Here is a 24,606-nt window from a genome sequence, read left to right as displayed (position 1 = left end):
CCCGCCACTGCCATGGTTCTCACATGGCACATGGTCTGTGCCTACTGTTTCTAGGAGTATAGGCATGCATATGCTCATACACACAAGCACATGAGGTATGGTAAGCAAACAAGTGATACAAGAGTGTTCAGTATAAGACGGTGTAGTCCCTCATTTGTCCAGGAGTGTTCTATCGTAGAAAAGGTTTCAGTCGTAGTCATCTGGACACTGTTTTCAGAATCAAGACGTTTCGGCTCTCATTCGGAAGTCATTCTCAATTGTGCAAATTGCATTTGTTTTGTTAATACTGTGTGCACCACTAGCACATTATGAACATAGTGGTATCTTTTTTGGCCCACTTTGGCCTTTTATGCCTGCTTTGACACAGGAAACAAAATATTTTTAAATTTTATTTATTCATTTAACTGCTCAATTTTATTTTTTGTTAAATTTCTATCCATACATTACAGTCTAAATGATCTTCATGGAACTTTGCTGCTTGACTTCTGAGATATATAATCTAAAAAAATAATACAGTTACCCTTAAAAAATGTGTATTGATTATGTGTGTAGTCATAGAATGTCTGAAGTCCTTGGTTTTTGGCACCACTAGCAAGAATCACAATAACACAATATGCCTGATAAATTGGTCGATAGGAGGCAGAGCCATAAACCATGAAATCTTATTGGACAATCAATCAGTCAGTTTTCCCTGCCTGAGCCTGCTTCCACCAAATTGGAGTTCTCCACAGTGGTGAAGACAACTGGCAATTTGGGAGTGCAATGCTTTGGGGTACTCTACTTCAATTGAGTCGGAGAGCAACAGCATCCACAGAAAGTGCTCGAAACAGAAAGGGCAGCTCAGGCAAAGCACTGAAGGATTTTTCAAGAGGAAAAGCTTAAAATAATCTTTGGAGGGAGTCTGTTATGGCTGAGAGCTGTTCTAGCCTTCTATAATTGGTCCCACATAAAGAACCATTACAATTTGATTTGGCTATAAACAGGCATTTAAAGCTGCAACATTTAATTTGCACATTGTCAGCCCAAAATGACAGCAAGAGGTAACTGTCTGAATTTTGCAGACTTCATTACTCAGAAATCCTGTTAGATAACATTAGTGAACTGCACAGAGCAGGTTTATGTCTATCAAATGGGTCAGTGTGTTACTTTTTACCAAAGACCTGATACAATACCAGTCTGACTCAATTGATGTGGATCATGAGATAATCCTCCCATTGGCTAACAACTGCATTCTGTTTCCTTCTGCATGTCCTATCACTGTGTTAGGTGGGTAACTGCACTGAGTAAAACCCACCCGACCATGAGCTTTCCATAACTTTCCAATTCACTGCAAGTTAAATTAATAACCCTTATTTATTTCCTTGTTTTCCTTTGCTGTTTTCAGTGGCTATGTTTACATGTATATCAGTAACACCAGGTTAAAAGCCAGTTGCACTATGATTCAATACTGCTTATCTCCCATGTCTCGTCTCAATGGTGATCAAACTACAATCACATGTTGTTTTTGATTATGACACATTTTTTTCCAAGTTCTTTAGTCTGCACTTGGCTTTAGCCACATCTTTCCTCTGGCCTTCATGCTATACCAAACAGGACTGGATTAACCCGCTAAAGGGCCACAAATGCACTTTGGGCCCCAACCCCTCACCCACTGTTTCTCCCACTCTGTCAAGGGCGTAATTTATGGGGGGAACAAAGGGGGGGAAAGGTGCAGGCAGTATTGGACCCCTCCACTTTTTACGGTCCGAAAACTGTCGGTATATTAAAAAAAAATAGGAGAAACTGCAGGCACAAGGACGATGTGAAAACAGCGCCCGCTCCCAGTTCCCCTTCCAACTCCCCCTCCCCTCTCGCTCTCATTCAAATCGATTCTAACAGCCAGCCGGCAGCTCAGCAGAAACATTAGCAATGTCCAAACCTCGCCCCACAAAATGTTGCCAAGTTAGAGACTTTTGAAACCTTCATAGCGACTTTATTTCTAAAAAGCGATTAGCAACAAATCTAGTGACTTATTCAGACCATCAGGGGGAACGTGAGAAATATACACAAATCTGTATTGTAGGCTAATTTTTTTCCCATGCATGCTGCTCAGAGTAGTCTCAGTCAGCGGCTCTTCTGGCACCAGCACAGCGTCTCTCCCTCTCTTCTCGCGGCGTGCGCACCCAGGAAGGACTGAAACTTCGCGACAACACTGAAGGAGAACAGGGAAGTGTATTGTGTATGCACCCAGTAACCTTCAAGTGAACATCAGTTACAGAGCACACAGCAGACTACACATGGTGGCTTCATTATATGTTGCCAAGAACCCTAGAAACCAACCAGTACTCCTATTGTGGACTGCTATCCTGTCCCAAGTTTGCTATTTATAAGATAATTTGTGGTTATTTGATTATATACAAATATGCACTACATAACAACAATATAAAATGAAATAATAAAGGGTTTAAAAGTAGATTTTTGACACAGTGTCTACCTACAAGACAGGGCCTCGAGATTAGGTAAAAATGCAATAGTCGCCTCAAGGGCCTTATCAGCAGTTTATATCACTTTATATTTTGCTTTAGTGGTGAATATTACTAAAACATTTTTAGATTTATTGAACTGACCACAAACTTAATTTCCACACAGTGAACATGGGGCATGTGGGGCACCTGCAGTTTGGGGGCCTCGGGGCAGTTGCCTGCTTACATACAAACACTTGTTATCATGTGACTGAAGTTTGATACTTAGGTCACATAATGACGCATTAGCCAACTCCATTTGCTGAAGAAGACTGTGAGATGCAGTTGAATGCTCCAAAAAACTAGTAAGTGGACTTTTGAGTTGATTATTTTGTTACCCACTCAGTTTGGTGTTGATGGACACTATTGTCACACAATACAACATGCAACCACAATGTAAAAGCTACTTAACAGCTGAATGAACAATGTGAAAAAATGTGAACAGTGGTGCAACTGCTCCAGCAACAGTTCAGGAAACAAACAAATGGATTAATTGAAAAAATACCAATATGGTGGAGACGATCAGGGATCGATTAGATAAGGAATCAGAGACGTTAGTCGTCTTCCCCTTCTGGTTGTCCGTCATGTTCAGGCCACTTGGAGGGTCCCAGGTACCAATCTGTTAAACAAAATACACTTGTTTAATTTTTTTGACTGGTTCCAGGATAGATAGATACATGTAAAATTCAGTTATACAGGCTGGCAGAACAAATTATATACCACGGATGCACATAGACATAGCACAACTAGTGTTGGGTTCGATTACTCGTCACTAATATTAGGCTGCTTTGCTTTTGGTTCGTCTGAAATTTCTACCATTTCTCATGAAAGCAGTGGGAATACTTCCACTCAGAAACAGCCAATTTTCTGACAATTTCTCTTTGATACTTGTTCATTGCAAGATGAAGAGCAGCTCATATTAAGCAGAGGGTAAAGGCAAGATGTATTTCTGGAACATTCAGTTTCAGTCTGATATTTAGACAGCGCAATAACCAAATTAACAACTAAGTCAGTTTTTTTCTGATTGGAAAATTAAATACTTGCAATACCAAACATACGAACAAATCTATAGCAATAGCAACTCAAAGCTGGTGTCTGGAAGTGTATGAACATCCTGAACATTTGGAGACATTGATGCTGCGCCTTTCTTTTATACTTGTATATGTTTTGGGTACATAGCATATCTGGACCAATCTGGAAAAAAGTACTTTTTCTGATTTTTGATATGTCATATGGTTTTGAAATTCTAGATTTTTAAACCTGTGTCTTTAAGTTAAATTTTACATAAACGCTCATAAATAAAAATTGGCTTAAGCTATTGTAACCAAACTTGGTGCACGTGTTCGGATGCTTCGCTTCACAGTCCTGGGATATTCTGCCACTAGGGTGGGAAAGTTCATATCTCATAATTAGCTGCGCAGATATGCGTGGAAAATTTTCCACGTGTTCTACAGTCATGTTCAATTAATTTAAGTTTGGTCATGATTGGCGAAACGGGGAGTGGTTTATGACCATAGACTGACGTTTTCATCTACAATGCAGTCAAAACTTCCAAAAATCATTTAAATTTCACCATAGGTCCTAGAGAGCTGAAATCTTTTCAGCACACCTACTGATGTGTGATAAAAGTTTGCCTCACTGCAACCTACGGTCACTTCAGAAGTCCGTCACTCTATATTTTTCAAATTATGCAAAATCAATTAACATCTATACCTCCGCAACTCTTCATTCAAATGCTCCCAAAATTGACACAGACATTCTCTATATGGCAGATATGTACAAGTGTTTGAAATGGTGTTCAGATTGGTCAAACGGTGAGTGATCAGTGATATTCAATATCTTGCTGTAATTTGTACTGTGTGCACAACATTTTGCTCAGTGTTGTATCAAACGTCTTGAAAATATTTAACAATACACCCCAAATCAGCAGAATGATGTGTGATTTTTTCAGAATTTTCTCACCAACATTTTGACAGTTGTAAACGTTTTAAGCTTAAACAGACAAAAATGCTTGAGTCTGGCATATGTGATATCTCACATTGTGAGAAGGTGTGTGGAAAGCCATGTCTCCCCAGTGGTGCAGTCAGTACGTCACCTTCTCTGGGGATTCAAAGGTCTCTCGTTCGAGTCCCAGGGTGTCCAGTTCAAACTTGCCAACCATGTGGCAATTTACGTGGCTTGTTTTCAAATTCTTCTGAAGGTCATTTCATAATTAAACTCACTTTTCCTTCATATTGTATGTGGTGTTTGGGGAGCTATACTAATGAGTGTCTATGTGATTTGATATACCTCTCGAATCTCATTAAACACTGATAAAGTCCTTGATTCCCATAAATGGATGTTATAGAATATGGAAATATGTCCTCCCTAATAGAACTATTGAGGAACTCTAAATGTAAAATGTCTCTCTTCTTTAATTTTTGTAATAAGTGTATGTGTTCAAAGTTCATAAATGATCACAGTCAAACATACATTTGAATAAATGTTTATTCAAATAATAATTCAATTAAGTTTTATTTATATAGCGGCAATTCATAACAGACGTTATCTCATCGCACCTTTCCTAGAGAGCAGGTCTAGACCGTATTCTTTACAATATTATTTACAGAGACCCAACAAATCCCAAATAATATAATACAAAAATCTAATAATAGAATACAGAATAATATAAGCACTAGCAAACTATAATTGAACACATGAGTGCATTAGAGAATAAGTAAAGTTTGTTATGAGCAAGAGTTGCTCATAGCAATTGTAGTGAGAACAATGGGGTGAATGTCTCCCTGACATTCACAAACACTCTGCAGCACCATTTATGACCCTGTGGAATCTTCAATGGGGGTTTTGAATAAAATCCTTCGCTGACCTCTCCATAAGCTGATCGAACTCCTAACCTCGTTTCAACAGGAAAGGTGTATATGGGAGACTTGCCAGAGAAGAAAATAACTTTCTACCCAGGAGGAAATATATGTCTTGTCACGCTAATGGAGCAACATCAGATTTTAAAGACAATAAATTGACTCTCTGGATTAGTTTAACTGAAGGAGGAGAGACTAAACACACACACACACACACACGCACACACACAAAAAAAACCCCATCTCTCTCTCTCTTTCTTCTCACCGCTTGATGTGGCCTGAGATAACATGTCCTGCCGAATGCCTGTCATAAACTTTCCTGCATTCCTGAGAAATAGCACTGTGATATTCTTTCTTTTTAACACACGTCGGAATTAATGTGAATTAGCCATCTAATCAATCAGTAACCCAGCTAACATTAATCAGCAAACGTTTCTTGGATGAATAGTCCAACCCCGATCTCTGTACGAAGTAAGATGGATAAAATATGAATTCACAGATTTAACATCTTGTTTACCGTGTGGCCACACTGCCATCTACTGGCCAACGGAAATATCTGCAGCCATTACAATTATGATTTGTGTAAGAGTATAGCTTATTATACTGTACTGTGTGATCAAACTAAGTGTTGGTTAACTTTGTGCCACCTATTAGTGTTGGAAATTATGTTTTGATAATTGAATAGTATTAGGAATCACCTCAACAGCTGATTAGTCAGGAGTGTCATGTAAACGACTGAATGATCTCCTGAAATAGTTATTGGTTAAATTAAAATCCAGTAGCCATCTTAAAAGTTTCAAACAAAGGAACAGAGTTTGCCTCCACGCCCAAAACTCCGCCTACCTAACGCAGTTTCACTAACGTGTTAGCCTCAGGTTTGGCCCTCAAACCCTTTGAGCTCAAGATCTTTGTGTTTCATTTAGTTTTTCTTAGACGTCTTTCTTGAAGTTTTTCTTTTCATAAAAGTGTTTTGTTTTGAATTTATAGCACGTTATTTCTTTTTAAAAAAAGTTTTAATCTAGCCAACGGAATTAACTCAAGCCAACTCAAGCCTAGCTAAATAAGTTAGTGTAGCCATATAAATTTTACTCCACAAAGCCTGCTAAGCGTCTGTGTTCTAGGACAACTAAAGTTAGAACTGAACTTTTGAAACTTTGAATCCTGCATCTCCCTGAGAACTGTGCCAGCAACGTTTTGGCCCGGACCTTTGCCGTCGGCCATGAAACGAGACTGCCAGACCGGCTGGGAGACCTCATCCACTCGGTGACCGACTGCTCTCAAGTCACCTGGGAGCGTAACCTGCAGATGGGCTCCTAAACGATGGTACGTAAGTCACAGGCAGACTGACCTGCAACCCCGCTGCACAGCGGACTCAACCCTTCACACAACGCCGGAAAGCCAGCGTGAATGTCTTGTCTCTGCCAGCGCTTCAAAACAGTAGGCTAAACCATGGTTTTTGCTGTGATAAAGAGTTGATTTTGAATAAAATTAATTAAACCCCATTTAATTGCCCAAGAGTTAGGTTAGAAATCATAATAATCACATACTTCGCTTCACTATTGCCAATAAGACCAGGTTTATTTAATCACTTAATATCCGCTATTCACCTGTTGTGTTTGTTTATTTTCTTTTTCATATAATGTTACACCTTATTAATCCTTTATTTATTCAGTTATTAGGCATTTAGCTGTAAATAAATGACCTCATTTAAACAGTAAGAAGTTGTCTGTGTGTTTTCTTTGAAGCAGAAACAATGGTCAATCTATCAAAAAGAATTCAATCCTTCTGATTCATTTAATGAGTGAGTTAATTATAAGTATATTATATAAGTATATAATATATTAAACTCATCAGGTCAAGACTCAATTCAATGTAGCAATTCATGCCTGTTGTGTGTTTTCAGGTGCTTATTGAGGTCATATTATGTCAAAGGTTTCCCATTGTGACCCTGTGAAAATGTATTCTCAATTTTCTCAAAATCCTATTTTCAACATCTCATCAGGAACCGCTACGCCACTTGTCCCAAAACTTAGTCAGGATCATCTACAGACTTCACTGATCTTAATTTATTAAGATCCATTTAATTATACAAGCTAATCAATTTTTTTATCAAAATAGCAACAAATGGAGTCATGTGAAACACATCTTCACTGAAGATCATAAGTTACATCAAATGTTTCTGAAAGTAGATTTATATACCTCAGCAGAGCAGAGCAGAGTTTTCCTTCACACCTTTACACTACCAAACACACAGGCACATACTGTATAACCCCCACCCCCCACCCCCCACAGATGATCTAGGATCTGGATTGGCCCCATGGCCTTTTGGAGGGTCACTGGAGAACAACATTGAGGAGGGCTGATAGGAGGATGGGGGCATGCTGGGTAAGCAAGGAGGAAGAAGAGGATGGTGAAGTTAACAGATTGTGCCTCAAGGCGTCTCTTGTCCTTTCTCAGCTCTCCCTCAAGTCTCCACACCCAAGCCTCCCCGTCAGCACCCCAAGCAACCCGACCCACACCAGCCACACACTCCTCTGATGTCCCGCGCGAGGGCCCAGGATAGGCTTTGTAATTGCAAATCAACTCTTTAATTCAGGCTTCATGAGGCTGGAGGGCTTCTGAAGGGGTTTTTATTAATAGAGTAAATTATTCATGGAGGTGCAGGGGCACACAGCAACACAGACCAGAGGTCAGGAGCTGCTGAGAGGCGAGCACCGGTGAGGATGCTGAAGTGTGAAGTGTTTGCAGTTGCATTCAAGAATATTATTTGTATCTGCAGTGTTAGCAGGTTCTCGTCCCGCTGATAATCTCATGAATTTTAAATTGACAGCTGAAACTGGAGAGATGCCATTCCTAGGAAAAGATGTAAACCATAGGTGCACCTATTCATGGGTGTACACAAACACATGCTGATGTATATGCCATGACATGCCATGATGCATTCTAACCGATATTAAAGGGTAGGGTTTGGATTTTGTTTGGATGTTAGCCAAATCAAATGGATATATATATTTTTTAAGTTTTTAAGTTACAGTCTGTTGCATTCCCATGCTGAGTTGCAGCAGAAAATTGGGGTCCACACACATGTAATTGTGAACTCCTCTATCAGTGTATTTATGTTCATGTGGACAGTTAAGACACATTTTTGTTCTTGCTGGATCCCTCAAAGTAAATTGATGGAATGTAATTTCTCATTTCAATGAGACCCAAGTGCTGGCACGGCGGGGTCACAGTCACAAACGGCTGCAAAATAGTTCAATCTGCTCAACTTTTGCGAGATTACTCTGTAAAATAAACAGCATAATTAACTAATGATCATTGTGCTGGAGGATAAAATGACTGTCGGCCTAATAAATGCAGTATACATATATAGTGCTTTTCTACCTTAACGGACAAGGCTCTTTATAATTTGCCTCTCATTCACTCATTTACACATACAATCACATACTGATGGTGACGATACTGCCATGCAAGGCGCTGGCCTGCCCATCGGGAGCAACTCGGGGTTCAGTGTCTTGCCCAAGGACAATCTGACACATGGACAGGAGAACCCAGGGATCAAACTGCCAACCCTGCGACTAGTGGACAACCCACTCTACCTCCTTACAGGGGCCACAGAGACAAGATAACTTTCCACAGTTGTAAAACCTTCACTGTGCTGTGTTTCTGCATTTGATAAGCCCTCATACTCATAGATTTATTAGTCTTACCGACCTTCCTGGATCGTATTTTGTCTCCTTACTGAAACAATGCGCTTTCCTCACTGCCAATATTTTTTGCTGTTTTTGGTCAAAATACCCTTACTATCAATGTCCTCTTTCTTTGTGAAAATCCCAGAAAATCCCAAAATGATTTTATATGTCTGCTCTTATTATGCAGGAGCAAAAATGAGATGGTTCAGAATAAAATAAGACAAAGAGCTTGAGTTCATGGCAAGCTTTGAAATCAGTCTGATTTGTCACATAAACACACAGAGTCGGAGTGTGTTGTTAGCTACCTGGAACTAACATTTGTATTGTTAGCTGTCACTTGCCATTTGTATTAAATAAACCTGGACTGCAATAAATCTTCCAGTAGTCAAATTCACACAAAAAGAAAACTCGGCAAAATCTCCCTTTGAGTACTTCTTGAGCCGCAATGCGGATGTGGCAACAAAGATGAAGTATCCCCCACCATGGCTCAGTAAGAAAACACAGACAAGGGAAACACTAACATGATTTGAAATAATATCATAAAGAGTGCGGTCCAGACCTGCTCTATAGGAAAAGTGCAATGAGATAACTTCTGTTATGAATTGGCGCTGTATAAATAAAACTGAATTGAATTGAACTGACTTTGACTTTGACTGGGGATCCCCCTTTTTTTTTTTTTTTTAACAGTGTAGTCGCTTTAGCAAGGGACCTCTTCACAATCAGCACGGACAGGAGGAATGCAGCCATCAATAACTATTTCAATGTACATATGAACATTCAAGTATTGTATTAAGACAGACTGTCAGATTTGTCTGAAATGTGTCTCATATCCATATCGTGTCTTGATCTGATGAAGCTGAGTTTGATTTAAATGTACACTGTATACTATATACAACTAATAAAATTTGTCTTCAATTTACACCTCAAAATTGTATTTCTATTCTGCTTGTCAAAATGCAGATTGGGTGCCACTTCCAGTAAAAATGTTAATAAAAGTTTCTGTGCACAAGCAGCTAACCAGCTAAATACAGTATACACCTGGAAAAGATGGTGTGGTGCACTGTGATACTATAGACGTTCTTGTATTTAGCCTTCATCTCAACTCTGAAACACTGTCGATGGTTTCAAACCCAACAGTGAACAGCTAATTCTCAAAACATTAGTTTGGGGATTTGGGTCTGTTGCTGTATGCTCTAAAAAGTAATTTTCATAAACACACTCCTGTTTTTGCTGTTAGTGTTAGTCTACTTTTAGAGATTATAGATTCCGAAGGTTCCACTCTTACTAAATAATAGCAATGTCACTCTCCAATTATGTGGGTTTTTTTCAGTTCATATGGAAAATAATCTCCATTCTGCTTTCATAAACCTTGTGCTTGTTTTTTCTACATGGATTGGAAGCTCACTACACATATATACACATTTTTTGGTGGTGTTTCTTTTTTTCAGAGTTGGGTATATCCCCTTCCATGCTGGTCCACAATGAGATCACAGAGCCATTGTAGCATTAGGGCTTGAGCTGTGAGGAGTCTTTTTTTCTGGTAGCAAAGTCTAATTACACTGCAAAACCAAAATCGAAGAAGTAAAGACGTATCGTCTTACATCTTCCTTACTTTTATGTGTTATAGCATCTTTCAAATAATTCTGGTTGTATAAAAATGAGTCAGTCACGTTGATTTTGTTGCATTTTGCTTGTAGCCCATGTCTCTCAGTGTCTGCAGGTCGATCTTTGGTATTGGTGTGCATTGGTTTCACTGGGGAGCGCCAAAGTCAAAACTTTTTAAATTCTACACATGGGAGTTTTAATATTAGCCACTGGGCATGTAAGACATAGTAGTGAGACAGTAAACATTAGATAAGCAAATGTCATGCTTAGGTAGTTGTTAATAATCTGATCTTAATACAAAGTTAAAAGAATAGTTCACAATTTCTTTAAAGTATAACTAAACCCCGAAATTCTGCTAGCTTGCTCCATCCCAGCATATTTAAAAAGTGCAGCAGAGTGGCTCTGCACAACCGCTGTGGCCAGTGTGTGACGCGGGAGGTAAGGAGACACAGACAGACTGACCACTGCAGCCATAGAGCTGGTAGTCAGCGCGGCAGCACTAACCAGCCATGAGCAGCTGCTGTCAGCCTCTCTGTGTCCGTGCTGGAAACACAGAGTCCATTGGAGCTATGACAGTCAGAAGCACATTTATGGCCCTTTGTGAAAGTGTGTGGTGCCTGTGTTGTAGCTGAGCTAACATTAGCGGCTCAGAGAGGCTGAGAGGCTCTCCAGCATGTGTGTGTCTGTGGGGGAGTGTCAGAAGGTTGGTTAGCCGTGGCCCTGCTGTTTATAAAATTCATCAAGGGAAAGAATGCAGTCCGGTGGTGCTTCTACAGTCATTAAAAGCACAAGTCCAAACCATTGCACCAAACTTGAAAAATACTACGTAGAGGGTTAGCAAAAAATAGAGTAAACTTTTCAGGTGGGAAAGCAACAATACCAACCCAATCTGGCCACTAGCTAACAAATACTGTACTAACAGTGTGGAGTCACTAGGTAGACGGGTTGGTTGGTGACGAAAGCTGCCACCATATATGTCACCTGCCTCCAGATCAGCCAATAGCAAAATTCAATTGCAATAGCCTGGTTTCAACCTGTAGAGGGCAGTCACTGTGCATATTTATAACACAATATGTAAGATTCAAATACTTTGCATTGAAATGTCAAGATTTGGACCTGAATCCATCAACAACACTACTAATTACCCATATACATTGGTTTTAAGCTGAAAAAAGTGGTTTGGTTTGTCCTGACTCCATCTCTGTACTTAACACACAAACATGAGATTGATGTCAATCTTCTCATCTTGTAAAGAAAGCAAACTATTCTTGAGTCACCCGTGAAATTATCAGTTCTTTGTATAACACCACAAATAACTAAATGCTATTTGTATTTAATTCTGTTTTTATACCAACAATACGTTTTGATATGTTATATGCCATTCGCAGCCACTTTTACCTATGACTTGTGGACCTACAATATGGCTGCCAGAGTTACCTGAAAGCCCTCACTTAATGGACTGCAGATACAATGCATTTACACCTACATGTTAATGGGGTATTATGGAATATTGGTGTGTGTGTGTGTTGATCTTTTATGAATCACTCCTGCATTTACCCCCTGATTTTATGTTTTATCTCATCATCACATTGTCATACCAGGTGGACTCATAAATGCACAAACACACACTCATTAAAGACACACAACCTTCTCAAGCCCCTCCTCCTTTAGACTGATGACATCGAGGTCGAAGTCTGTCCTCAAGCCATTGGTCCGGTTGAAAGTGATTCTCCCGGTCAGGCCATCCCAGTGGGCCTAAAGAGAGAGAGGCAGAGAGAATACCAGAGAAGACATTCAATCATCAGCATCAAATCTACACAGGCAAAGCAGTCAAAGAGTGAGAACACACACACTCTTTCTATTTCTTCCTCTTTAACACACTGTTCCTGTTTGTACAGTCTTCCCTGGCATTGAGGTGCCTACACAGACTCTGAGTCTACATTTGTAACAGTGGGAAGGCAATTACCCAATCTTTACAGATATTTGGGGGTGTGGTAGGATACAATGTAGCATGAAAGTGGCTCAGAGCAGGAAAGACTTTTTCTCAGTTACAGCAAATCATCACAGTGCTGCTCCAACTGGAAGCCGGGGACTTCAGGACCTACCTTTAGTTAGATGAGTGGGAGTCACAGATCTGGAAGTTACTCACTCAGTACAGTCAACTGTGATAGAAAGCTTTGTCTGAATATCTCTCCAGTGATACCAGTGCTGTTCACAGATACGAGGATATGTTACTCCAATGGGGGTTATTATCAGAATCAGAATCAGAAATACTGTATTGATCCCCAAGGGGAAACTCTTTTGCTACAGCAGCTCACTATCACGTCAGTGCACACAGGAATACTACGGCAACAGGCAGCATGCACGTAGGTGCATGCACACCTCACTATGAATTACTATTATCAAGAAAGGGAGTCAACTGCTACAAACAGTTAGTCTGTCATTTTGTCTGTGCAAGATATCTCACAACTGCTGGCCATTTTGCCTGGTAATCTGGTATGTATATTCATGGTGCCCAGAGGAGGATTCCTGCAGATTTTGGTGTCTTACCATCATGTCACCACAACAACATGCGTGTCAGGTCAAGATTTCAAATTGTAAACTAAAAAGTATCAAAACCTCTTGCGTGGATTGCCATGAAACTTACTGAGCACTTTCATGCTCCACAGAGGATGAACCCTTTCCAACAATCCATGATCTGTTCTGGGCCCTCAGAGAAAAATTAACTGCTGCCTAATAATCCTGTTTCTCCTACTCTCCATCCAACATCTACAGTTTGTCAATGTGAGAAAATCTGCCCCAGATTCGCTGTGTGAGAAATAATTAAAGCCTTAAAACAAGATCTTGACCCTAGGATCCTCTTCAAGACAGGGCCTCAAGGTCGGGTAATGAAGCAGGAACCACCTTAAGGCCTCTACCATGTCAGTTGATATTGGGGTGCAGTGGTGCGTACTCTTAAATACATTTTAAATAAATTTGCAGAAACCAGCTGACACACAATAAGTCAGGACCCTTGGAGTGCTGGGTTCCCAGGGCAGTGCCCATTTTGCCTGGTTGATAATCCAGCCTTGACTGCTATCCGCAGGACATTTCCATGATATTTGGTGTGCATACTCATGCTCTTCACAAGATAATTCCTAATGTTTTTCATCATCCTCCTGATCTGTATAGCACCACCATCAAGCTAAAATTTCAATTGGAAAAAAAGAAATAATAAATAACAGCTAGATTCTAGATGGACAAATCTCAGCAGATTCATGCTCCTCAGAGGTTGAACCTTTTTGATTTGAATTACCTCAAGGCCCAAGACTCTAAGTATATCATCACTCAGTCTGTTTGTCTCATCTTTTTGAGGTATGGCTGTTAGTGTTTCTTTAGGTTGTTAGTATTGTTTTTAATCAAATTTATATGCTTAATATCAGCTTGATATCATCAATTCTGACATGATAGTCTAAAAATTATTAGAATTGTTATTAGCCTGGAATTAGCCTGAATAGGTAGTTTACCACTTTTGTGTGCAGATATTGATTGAAACATTTCATCAGACATGACTTGACAGAAAAGTGGTTGCTTATGTGCTCAGTTTTCTGTTTTCAGATTTATAAAACCTTTGACAACTTTTATGTAATGAATATTGTGCTGTGAAGCCAGTGTTGTACCCAAAATTATTAAAACATCTGTCCTTGCAGAAAATATTTTTTTTTTCTCAGGTTTCACATTGACCACTAGTGCACTAAGGGGTATATGGGCTGTTCTAAAATACAGCAGTAATTCAACAATGGGTGTTCATTACATCCCACAATATTTAAGTGGACTGAACAAACAACATAGTGGTTTTTATTATTAGAACATTGCACGTTGTGGGATTAAAAATGTAAAGATGTTTCCAAAAAGTGCTAGTAGAGGAAAGGTCATGAGGAAGAGTTCATCCTATGGGGAGCCTGACCACCCCAAAATTCCATTGCAATCTGCCCATTACATTTTGTTATTTCTTGTGTACAACTGGAAAGTTTCTAATTGTGGTAGTCAGGGAGCATCATCATGCATACCAAATTTTATGGAAATCTGAACCGATGTCATTCCATTTTATTCTTCTTTTCATGTTGCACCTGTTAATACTGTTCAGTTTTCTTTTTCATTCATACTTCTATGCTTGTCATGTGTAATATTTGTAATACAGGAACACAGACGCACCTTTCAGTACAGTTTAATCCATTGCTAGTCATTGGGGACACACAAAGTTATCCTCTATTTTAATTTATCACCAGTATATATATATATATATATATATATATATATATAGATAGATATATATATATATATAGATAGATAGATAGATAGATAGATAGATAGATAGATAGATAGATAGATACGAGTTCATATTATCAAATTAATAATTTTATTAAATTAATCAAATCCAATCAAATTATTTTATCTTGTTGTCAGCTAATTATTAAGAAGGCAGGCATATAACAGATGTCCTACATGCTGTATGGATATTCTCAGTGAAGCTGCAGAGCAAATCAAATTTATATACATGTCATTTCATACAACAATCAAGGGACATTATCATATGAAGAAAGACTCATATGATAATGTCCCTTGATTGTTTTATAGTAAAGATCATGTAACGGAGAGTATTAAGATAGTGTCATGCACATTTGTGCTGAGCATAATTCTGGATGAGGAGTCCAAATTGATGGGTGATTTGCACACAAAGCCTCACCATACAGTTTAATTCTTTATAGTCTTCTCATGATCTCTGCTAACTAAAGGGGAACAGAGGGTTAGAGAGCCCTAAATAAAAGTTGCCTAATCCCCAGCCATTCCACAGACAGAAAGCTCTGGATTAACCGTCCTAGCTTCACAAATGCAGCGTACTGTGGGGCAATTACCAAAAATTTAGATGATGTTGTGTTTTTGTTTCTGCATGGGTGATTAATGCTAAAATTCAGAGAGCAGCCTCAAGATGGCTACCCTGCTCGGGGGTGTATGTATGTACAAACACTGAAAAATGATTACCATATAAATAAATACAGAGAGATTTTCGATTTATTCCCTTCTTCTTGACGGCCTCAGCCTTATTTACATTCCGCCTCTGTCTGCTTTCCTGAGAGCATGTGTGAAGGGGCTGTGTATGTTGAGGAAGAAGACAGAATGGGGAGCAGGTAGAGAAGCATCTACCTCTTTGATGAGGGCCATGAAGCGGTTCCCGAAGCGCCAGGGCTTGTGTCGGTTGCACTGTAATGAGCTGACAGTGATCTGCTGAGACTGCTGCACAGCCACGGCCACCACGTGCACGGCATCATACATCAGCGCGGCGTCCGTCTGCAAGCCGAGACAGAGGGGGGAGAAACAGAGCGTCATTAACATGGAATACAGCACTTTTGGTTGAATCAAAGCCTCACATCAAAACTCAGATGTACAGTATGGATCGGCATCGTTTCACTCTATGGACACAATGTCCATAGATAGTTGATGATTTCACTACTAATGTATTATGCACTGATAAGAGACTTTGTTGAAAATGGCTTGCAGCAGAAATAGTGATTATATTTTACAGGGGAAAAAAATAAAATATGAGGAGTATAAGAACAAATGTAGAATATGAAATAAGCATGAATAAAACAAAATGAAGAAAATAACACTTAAACTGTTGCAGGTGTATACCACTGACAATTTCAACTCATGCTAATAAGGATTCCATGAGTGGGAAGTGTGGGAAAAAGTGTGGGTTACTGAGTGTAAATATGTAAATTCAGAGAGAAAGGAGGAAATATATGCACACTATACATTTATTTGGGTGGCACGTGGAAATGCATTTGCCAAAACCTCTAAATATTTTTTTGCATATTGTTTTTGTTTTTATAATTTTTTCTTGTCAAAAAGTTGAAAGTGAAGATAAAGTGAGAACTCTGTCAGAATGTCTATTCATCTGCAGTAGTGGTGCTGATTAACATGTTACAGCAGCATAAGACACACGATAAAAGGGTTAGGAAACATTAAAAAATACAAATGAAATGAGAAATTAAATAAATGAAGAAAAAGCTACATACATTATATGCATTACAATACCTTAGACTATATAAATAAACTGTGCAAATATTTGCACAAATATAAATAGTATTGATAGTATTATTTCCAATAATAAATGAATGATGAATAATTTACTTTTAGTTGGATTTAAATGTAGCAGTTATTTCAAGGAAATACGAAAGTCTCAAAATGTGGCCTCTATTTTACCTATAATTAGTACTAAATTATACAGTTATTTCCTGGAAACTTATTTCCAAAATATTTGGAAATAAAAGAACACCAAAATAAAGCATTGCCCAACAGGGTACTACTACAACAACTACTACTAGTGCTACTACTATTAATAAAGAGTATGATCCAATTCAAGGTACTGTCGTGTTGTTTGTACTTGTTTCAGTGTAGAGCAGTAAATGCTGGTTAGTCTAAGGTTATTGTAGTCCATGTGTAATAGCCACTTTAGAATCCGGAGATCTGCAGACTGGAGCAGGAGAGAAGGGAGGTCATTCTCCCTTTTTACAGAGCTGTAGAGAGATTGTTAACATTGTTAATTTCCTTAATTTTGAATCAGAGTCCATTATTACTTTTAGGTTCCTTAATGACAAGAGTACACATTCCATATGCTTTTATTCCAGCCATTTATAAACTCTCAAAGTATTTTGCAAAAAGCTTAGTCCAAGTCAAGAGAATTCTGCAAATCTAATGACATGAGATACAACAATGCTTTAGAACTTAGATGTCTAGCTGCAGCTAGCTAAATTTACAGAACAAAGGGTGGCAGCCAACTCTTAAAAGCCTTTCAGAAATACTTAATGCATATAAAAATATGTATACAGTGTACAGTAAGATATGTGTGTAGTCTAGTGGGTGCAACAGTACGAGGCCCCCGAGGGTCACACTGGGAATCTTTTTTCAGAACTATTTTTGCGTTCCCTCGCAGTGCTTTTGGATTACCTTGCAATAACGTTTGCGTTACCTCAAATTCAATTTTGCGTTCCCTCCCAATATTTTATGCATTCCCCTGATCCATAGGAACAGTTAGTGTGTTGGTCCAGTCTAGTTATAATACACTGCCAGTTTAGGGAAACACTCTGCAGGCACTACATCAAGGAGAGATGATGTGACACTTTACATTATGCATTTATTGCTCATTATTCCCTTCAAAAGGCAGCGCTCCAACAGTATACAGCCACTGGCTGTGAGCACAGCTACAGCTGCTCTGCCTGGCTGTGCTGGTTTAAGCTGTGGATGTGGTTAATGCTCAGACTACGGCTGCATTTATGGTTGTATCTATGATGCTATGGATATGACTATGGTTGCTGTACTGACTTCTCTTTACTGCTCCTACTAACATTAGCCAAGAAAGCATTGTTAAGCCATACGACGGATGTGTTACCAATACACCACTGGAGTGCAAGAATACAGTAGCTTCAATACAACGCTCAGCCAGCACAACCATGTCAATTCACTGCACACACACACAGCAGCACACAGCCCCTGCATGTTGTTAGTGTTACACTCATTATATACTAATGTGTCACAGCCATAATCATAACAACCAAAGCACAGCCATGGCTACAGCCACAATCACAGCGACTGCAATGGCCAAAGCTATGTCACAGTCATAATCACAGCTACAGTTTGTCTCAGTCAGCCTCAGCGGCAGTTGGTGAGAGAGCTGGGTTAACCAGCTCTGCTAGTTATCTATCTAGCTGCAATGATACAGACTTGCACTTGAGCCAGCCACAACTGAGGGTGCACCCACTCACACTGTGGTCACAACCAGCAGCAGTCTACTACATAGTACATAATACTATGTCATAATACAGCTCAGCCTTTCTTTATGGATCAGAGTGCAAAATTTATTGCGAGGGAACGCTCACTTACTTGTGAGGTAATGCAAACAAATTTCAGACAAAAACCCGCCATGAGCCTTCGGGGCTCAGTACAATAGTGGTACTGGACGAACTGGAGAACTATGCTTGATAAATTCATGTCTGTAATGCTGGATGCACAAATGACAGGAGCGTTTTCAGCCACAGTATCGGGTAAAGCTCGGTTGTGAGGATTGATGTGGATAACAAAAAGAGCCTACAATAAATTAAGACACTTGTGAGACCAGGAGCAGGGAGTGGAAGTGAAAGCAACAACCATTTTTCTCCATGTCAGTTAAAATATGGTGTCAATAATGTTCTCATTTAATACAACAAGAGACCGCTCAAGCAAATTAAATAAACAACAAACAAAAGGCTCTCAAGCTTGATATGTGCAGATGCCTTTTTCCAGTCTAACTGTGTGCTACAAGAATTTACTCTCTCTCTCTCTCTCTCTCTCTCTCTTTACACACACACACATATATATATATATATATATATATATATATATGTCTTGACAGTAAACAGTTGGTCCAAAAAGAGTGTCGCTGAAGCTATCAGAGAAGTGCCAGTCATCCATGCTTCATGAAAGAAGCCTATAATTCTGCAGTTCCTCAAAAAAAAAATCTAATTAGTGCTTGTCTCACTTGATTGAAAAGCAATCAAAACAGCTCTCCACAGTTATTGCATGGTAATCGTGCCCTAAGGTGCATGGGAAAGCATTGTCCTGTAGGAAATATTCACTCCCAAACCTGTCATTTTCCCTCATTTGAGTCCTGATCGAGTATCGGAAGGTTGCATCTTAAGATGCCAATTTGGCTGTTATAGTGTGGTGAAGACACTCCAGTGGCTTTTTGTGGTGCGTGAATGTGTGTGTGTGTGTGTGTGTGTGTGTAGTTGGATCCATATGCATTGGAGATCTCCAGAGATGTTTCAAAATCAATCACAGTCAATAAGCTTGCCTTCTAGAAATTCAGACAGGCTTCAGTGTGTGTCCGCAGGGGTGTGAGGTATTAATAATCTGTGTTAGAAGAAGGTGTTGGTGTGGGTGTCACCTTAAGGGTGTTAAATGTGCGTGTTGGGGGTTAGACCGAAGTTTGTGGTATTCAGCCCCAAGACAATTGACTAAGATCGAAACCTTTAAAAATGGGACACGCATTTACAAAAGGGCTAAATAATTTCCTTAAACAACTGGGTACTGTAGTTTTTAGCAAATGTTACTTTAAAAGGAGTAAATAGTGCATTTGATGGGGACTATTTTTATTGATGTGTTTTTAATAGTTTTTGGACAATAATTGAGCAATAAGATAAATCAGGTTTGGGATACACACACAATACTTGTGTAGCACCCATCATTGTTGGTTTGGGTCTGCACATGGGATTTGTTGACAAGAAGAAAAACATAAAACATTGCCCATGTTATCCTTCAATAAGGCGCAGCAACTAATGTTTCAAGAAACAGCATGTCTTCATTAGCTAACAGCTGCATCTCATAGTATCGAAAGGTTCTGGTCATTGCTTATGTTTAGCCAATGCCAAATGCAAATATACATCATAAAAACATAATAAAAGCCAGTCTAGAAAACATCTTAGAAAACATAAATAGAAAACAAGATATTAGCTGGGTGCAGGCAATGTAAAGTTCTTTACTGCCATTGCCTCTTCTTACTGTGATGATGACATGCTGTTTGTCCAAACGTTAGTTGCTGCACCTTATTAAGGTCAAAGTCCCAGTCATCCACTCTGACCTTCTACTAAAGTTTGTCTTGACCTTTTGCTTCTGACAGATTCACATGACTACAAGAGGTCCTTGTCAAGGAAATGTAAACATAGGCAGTTTTTTGTGTTTGAAATCATAACCAATGATGTTTTTCTGATGAGGACAGTCCCTGATATTGGCCTTCACAAACACACTTTAGTTCAACACTACTTTGTGTGTTTGGGTGGGAAAGAGTTTAATGTGACTGCTGGCTTCATGGCACCCAATCTTTTTTTCAGTGTTGAGGGCAGGAGCTGCAGCTCTGTGATGTTCACACTGCCATCCATTCTCTCAGCTATAAACCACACAGGCCCACAGGGACCTCATAATAGCATGTGACACCCTGTCAGTCAGTCACAGCACTGATACTGCGAACAGGAGAAGTCAACAGGATTTGATGGGTAATAGAAGTAAACTTGTACTCTCACACACATAGCTGGGACTTGGCTGCCATAGCCCAGTTCATGATGATGTGCATTTTGGGGGGTTTAATAAGGCTAAATCGACAAAAAGATACCTTGTTGAAGCATTTCAGTCAGTACGGTGTCAAAGTTAAGAAAGTATTTCATGAATTAAATATGCTCTTAATTAAAATAAGCAGCCAAATGTATTCAGTTGTGAGCAGGAGTGAGTGAAGATGAGTGGAGGCTTGCTGGAGGAGTTCTGGCAGCAGAAGTTTGTGTGCCTCTCTGCTTCTCCCCGGTGTGAGCCTCACAAGTACCCATCAGGCAGACTCGCAAATGATTTAGCAACACTGGCACTTCACTCTATAAACATCTCATTAAAATCAATTATGTCACTCCTGAATGAAATTAAAGCTAAACGCTTTAAAATCCGCTTTTCCCTTGTGTCAGCCAATATGAGCATTACCCCTGACGCTGTCTATTTTTCCACCTCATTGTTGCCTCCTCTCTCACTTTCTCTCTCCTGCTCATCTCACAGAGTAAGTGAGAGAGATTTATTAAATCTCCTAAGCTCAGATTGATTTCAACAGTTTTATAAATTGTTAAAATGCCCGGGCCTGACTTGGTAGCTGCAAAGGTCCCCCTCAACCTACCCCCTTCCTATGCAACCAGCTCATCAGCATTGCCATGGAAACAAAGTGGCAAGAAATAGCTTTTCACCAGACTGGGGCTGGGGTTATCGGTTCTTGACGCTGGTTTCCACATGCTCTTTGTGACAGCACTCAGTACTGTGAATTAAAACTAGCCACTGTCAGTATCTTTGCACAAGTATTCTCTAGCTTTAACCTCTTCAATTCCCATGCTAGATTTCCATGCCAAAACCTAACAATATGTGTTACAAGAAGTATCTTAAGCAGCTTCATGGGATGCTTAAACTCCCCAATGACAGCATGGCTAATGAAATTCTTTTGTTATACAAGTACAATATAGGTTAGATTTTAACAAAACAGTTGCCCAACAACATCAAAAGTACAGGTTTGGAACCTGCTAACATTTCTCAAGTTTGATTGACAGTTCTTTTAATACAAAAACTAAAATTAAACAGAACCTTACTATACATCATTACTGTTTTCTGATGCCATGAAAGGTTTATTTGCGTCAGTAAGTTTTTATAGTGAATGGAGGCCTGTATGTATTAACTGCTAAAAGTTACATTTTGGACTTAATTGAAAGATTAAAGGTAAATCCTTCACTTCTGCTCCTACTTGCAGTCTTTAAAATAAAAGCTTTATACTTTATTTCTTTGACTTCTGTGGACTCTTTTCATGCACCCTTTTGTCTGCTCTTGCCAAGGTGGCACTGCAAGAGAACTGAGTCTGTAGTTTGTGGTTTTGTTGGCTTGCATTATATTGAGAGCTTTTATTCTGTCCCCTTTAGGTGTGCTAGATTTGTTTGTTGTATTTGCACAACATCAAATAGAAGATAAAATAAATAAAGTCAGAAAAGAAATTGTAACAGATTAAAACATAAGGAAACATTCATTCAATTGGAAAATATGTGCAGGCAGAGCCGTTAAGCCAAAAGGCTTTTTGGTCCTATCTACTCCCCTAGAAGAGTATAAAATTTCATCATCACAACAGCCTCATATTTCTGGAGCAAAATAACTACAGTCAACGTTCATGTGCTCATCTGTTCAAACCAGAATCAAAGTAGAGTTTGAAGACTTGGGGAAAGCCTCACCCATATCCCTGGCAGAGGTCTCTGAGGTAGTCCAGGCGGCAGGTGTGGATAAGATTTGCCCTGAGATGCTGAAGGCTGTGGACATTGTTGGGCTGTCTTGGCTGACAGTGTCGCGTGGAGGTCGGGGACAATGCCTGTGGAGTGATGGTTCCTATTTTTAAAAAGGGGGACCCAAGGGTGTACTCCAATTATCAGGATTTCACACTGCTCAGCCTCCCCAGGAAAGTTTATTCCAGGATGCTGGAAAGAAGACTCTGACTGACTGTTGAACCTCACATACACATGTGATTCCGTCCTGGCCATGTGACAGTGCTGGGGGGATCACTGGGAGTTTGCCCATCCACTTGGGGAAGGTTTTCGACCGTGTACCGTCAGGGGTTGTACCAGATCGTTGTGGTAAAAAGAGGGAGCCGTAAGGCAAAGCTTTTTACAAGTTGATCTACGTTCCAACGCTCACCTATGGTCATGAGCTTTGGGTAATGACCGAAAGAATGAGATTGCAGATCCAAGCAGCTGAAATGAGTTTCCCCCGTAGGGTGGCTGGGCTCACCCTTTCAGATAGGGTAAGGATCCCAGATATCCAGAGGGAGCTTGGCGTATAGCCACTGCTCCTTCACATCGAAAGGAGCCAGCTGAGGTGGTTTGGGCATCTGATCAGGATGCCTCCAAGGGGAGGTTTTCCAGGCACGTCCAACTTGTAGGAGACCCCGGGGTAGACCCAGAACACACTGGAGGGATTATATATCTCATCTGGACTGGGAACACCTCGGGATCCCCCAGGAAGAGCTGGAAAACGTTGCTGGGGAGAGGGACTTCTGGACTAACCTGCTTTGCCTGCTTCCACTGCGATCCAGAAGAAAACGGATGGATGGATGAGGAGCTGAGTTAATTGCAGATAGATAGCTGGATTGTTCCACTAGTTTCTCAATTATTGCAAGAAACTAGTGAATACGATTGTTTTTGTTAGAGGAGCTGTTATAAAAAGAGAGATTTTTTTGGTTTGAGAATCATTATTTTCTGTAGTCAGAGCTGATCCTTTATTATATTGGCAGTGAATCTACAATAATTGGCTTATATAGTCTGACATCCGATTCCAATAAAAACAATACTGACCTAATATGTTAATCTAACTCTTCTGGAATTACTCTGCAACACAGTGAAAGGATGCCTTGCTGCCCATGTGTTGTCAAAATTGTATCAGTGATATTGCATGTGACAGATGTTCAAAAAGAAACAAACAGACAGAGGTCGATCCTAGCCTTTCCTAAAATTTCGCCATGGGAGACAGTGGTGGATTTATTTTGTATATTTTACATACGTTCCTCTCAGAAAGTGGGACACAAGGCCAATAGTAGGCTTCCAGTGTCTGGGCTACTAATGTCACAAAAAAGGGAGGAAAGGGGATTGGCGAGGTGGCGTTTTTATGGCTGATTTCTAAAGCGGTGAAGGGTGGCGGCTGCAGCCGGAGCTCTGCTGGTCACGCAGAAAGCTGTGGTCACGCTGCTTTGGTTCTTTTGATTGAAACATAAACACCTTGAGAGATGAGGGCACACTTGGGAACAAGCTGGGGAAAGTAGGTATAGGAGAAGGCTGTATGTGTGTGCGAGTGTATTGGAAGGAGGTTTAACAATAGACCGACTTCCCAAAGCGGCTCAGTACCCTCCCACCCTCACTGCTCTACTAGAGGGAGCAGTGAGAAGGGGCTACTCAGGCCCCTTCTCACTGCTACTTGAAGGGCTTAAAATTTGAGCATGTTTTGTACTCTTTTGGAATCTCTCAGAGGCCTTAGTCATGACTAGGTCATTCACTGCCATCAGCTATTCTTGCTATTCTAAGCACTTTACACACTAGCTGTACTGATATATCATAAATAATTTTATCCAGAGCATACCAGCATATTCTCTGGTGTCAAGAGGGACATAAGAGCTAAAAATGAGTCAGCTACCTGTTCATAGCTCTACTTGCATCCTGATTAAAGAAATAACGTGCATCATTTCAATGAAAACAACCCTAATTCACCAGCTAGCATGCAGACTGATACTGGGCCGCATTTTGGTAGAAATTAAACCTAATAAACTTACCTGATTAATAAAACAACTTCATTTAAATGAAATTACGCCTTATCTCTTTAATTCAAACA

The 24,606-nt window shown here is 39.8% G+C and overlaps 1 protein-coding gene across 4 annotated transcripts in view; it reads right to left on the bottom strand.

Moving 5' to 3' along the window:
• The window catches only part of grik2 (glutamate receptor, ionotropic, kainate 2), a 342,363-nt gene that overhangs the window by 109,224 nt on the left and 208,533 nt on the right, over positions 1–24,606 (bottom strand). For all 4 annotated transcript variants that reach the window (XM_044207865.1, XM_044207861.1, XM_044207863.1 and 1 more), the window contains 3 exons: positions 15,841–15,984; positions 12,304–12,411; positions 3,007–3,120 (listed from right to left, as the gene is read on the bottom strand). In XM_044207865.1, coding sequence (XP_044063800.1) covers positions 3,007–3,120; positions 12,304–12,411; positions 15,841–15,984 — 366 coding nt within the window. The remainder of the gene's footprint in view (positions 1–3,006; positions 3,121–12,303; positions 12,412–15,840; positions 15,985–24,606) is intronic.

Source organism: Siniperca chuatsi, linkage group LG9 (genome assembly GCF_020085105.1).
Source record: "Siniperca chuatsi isolate FFG_IHB_CAS linkage group LG9, ASM2008510v1, whole genome shotgun sequence".
Classification (NCBI taxonomy): Eukaryota; Metazoa; Chordata; class Actinopteri; order Centrarchiformes; family Sinipercidae; genus Siniperca; species Siniperca chuatsi.
The sequence above is the reverse complement of the archived record's forward strand: the minus strand, read 5'-3'. Positions and strand labels throughout refer to the sequence as shown.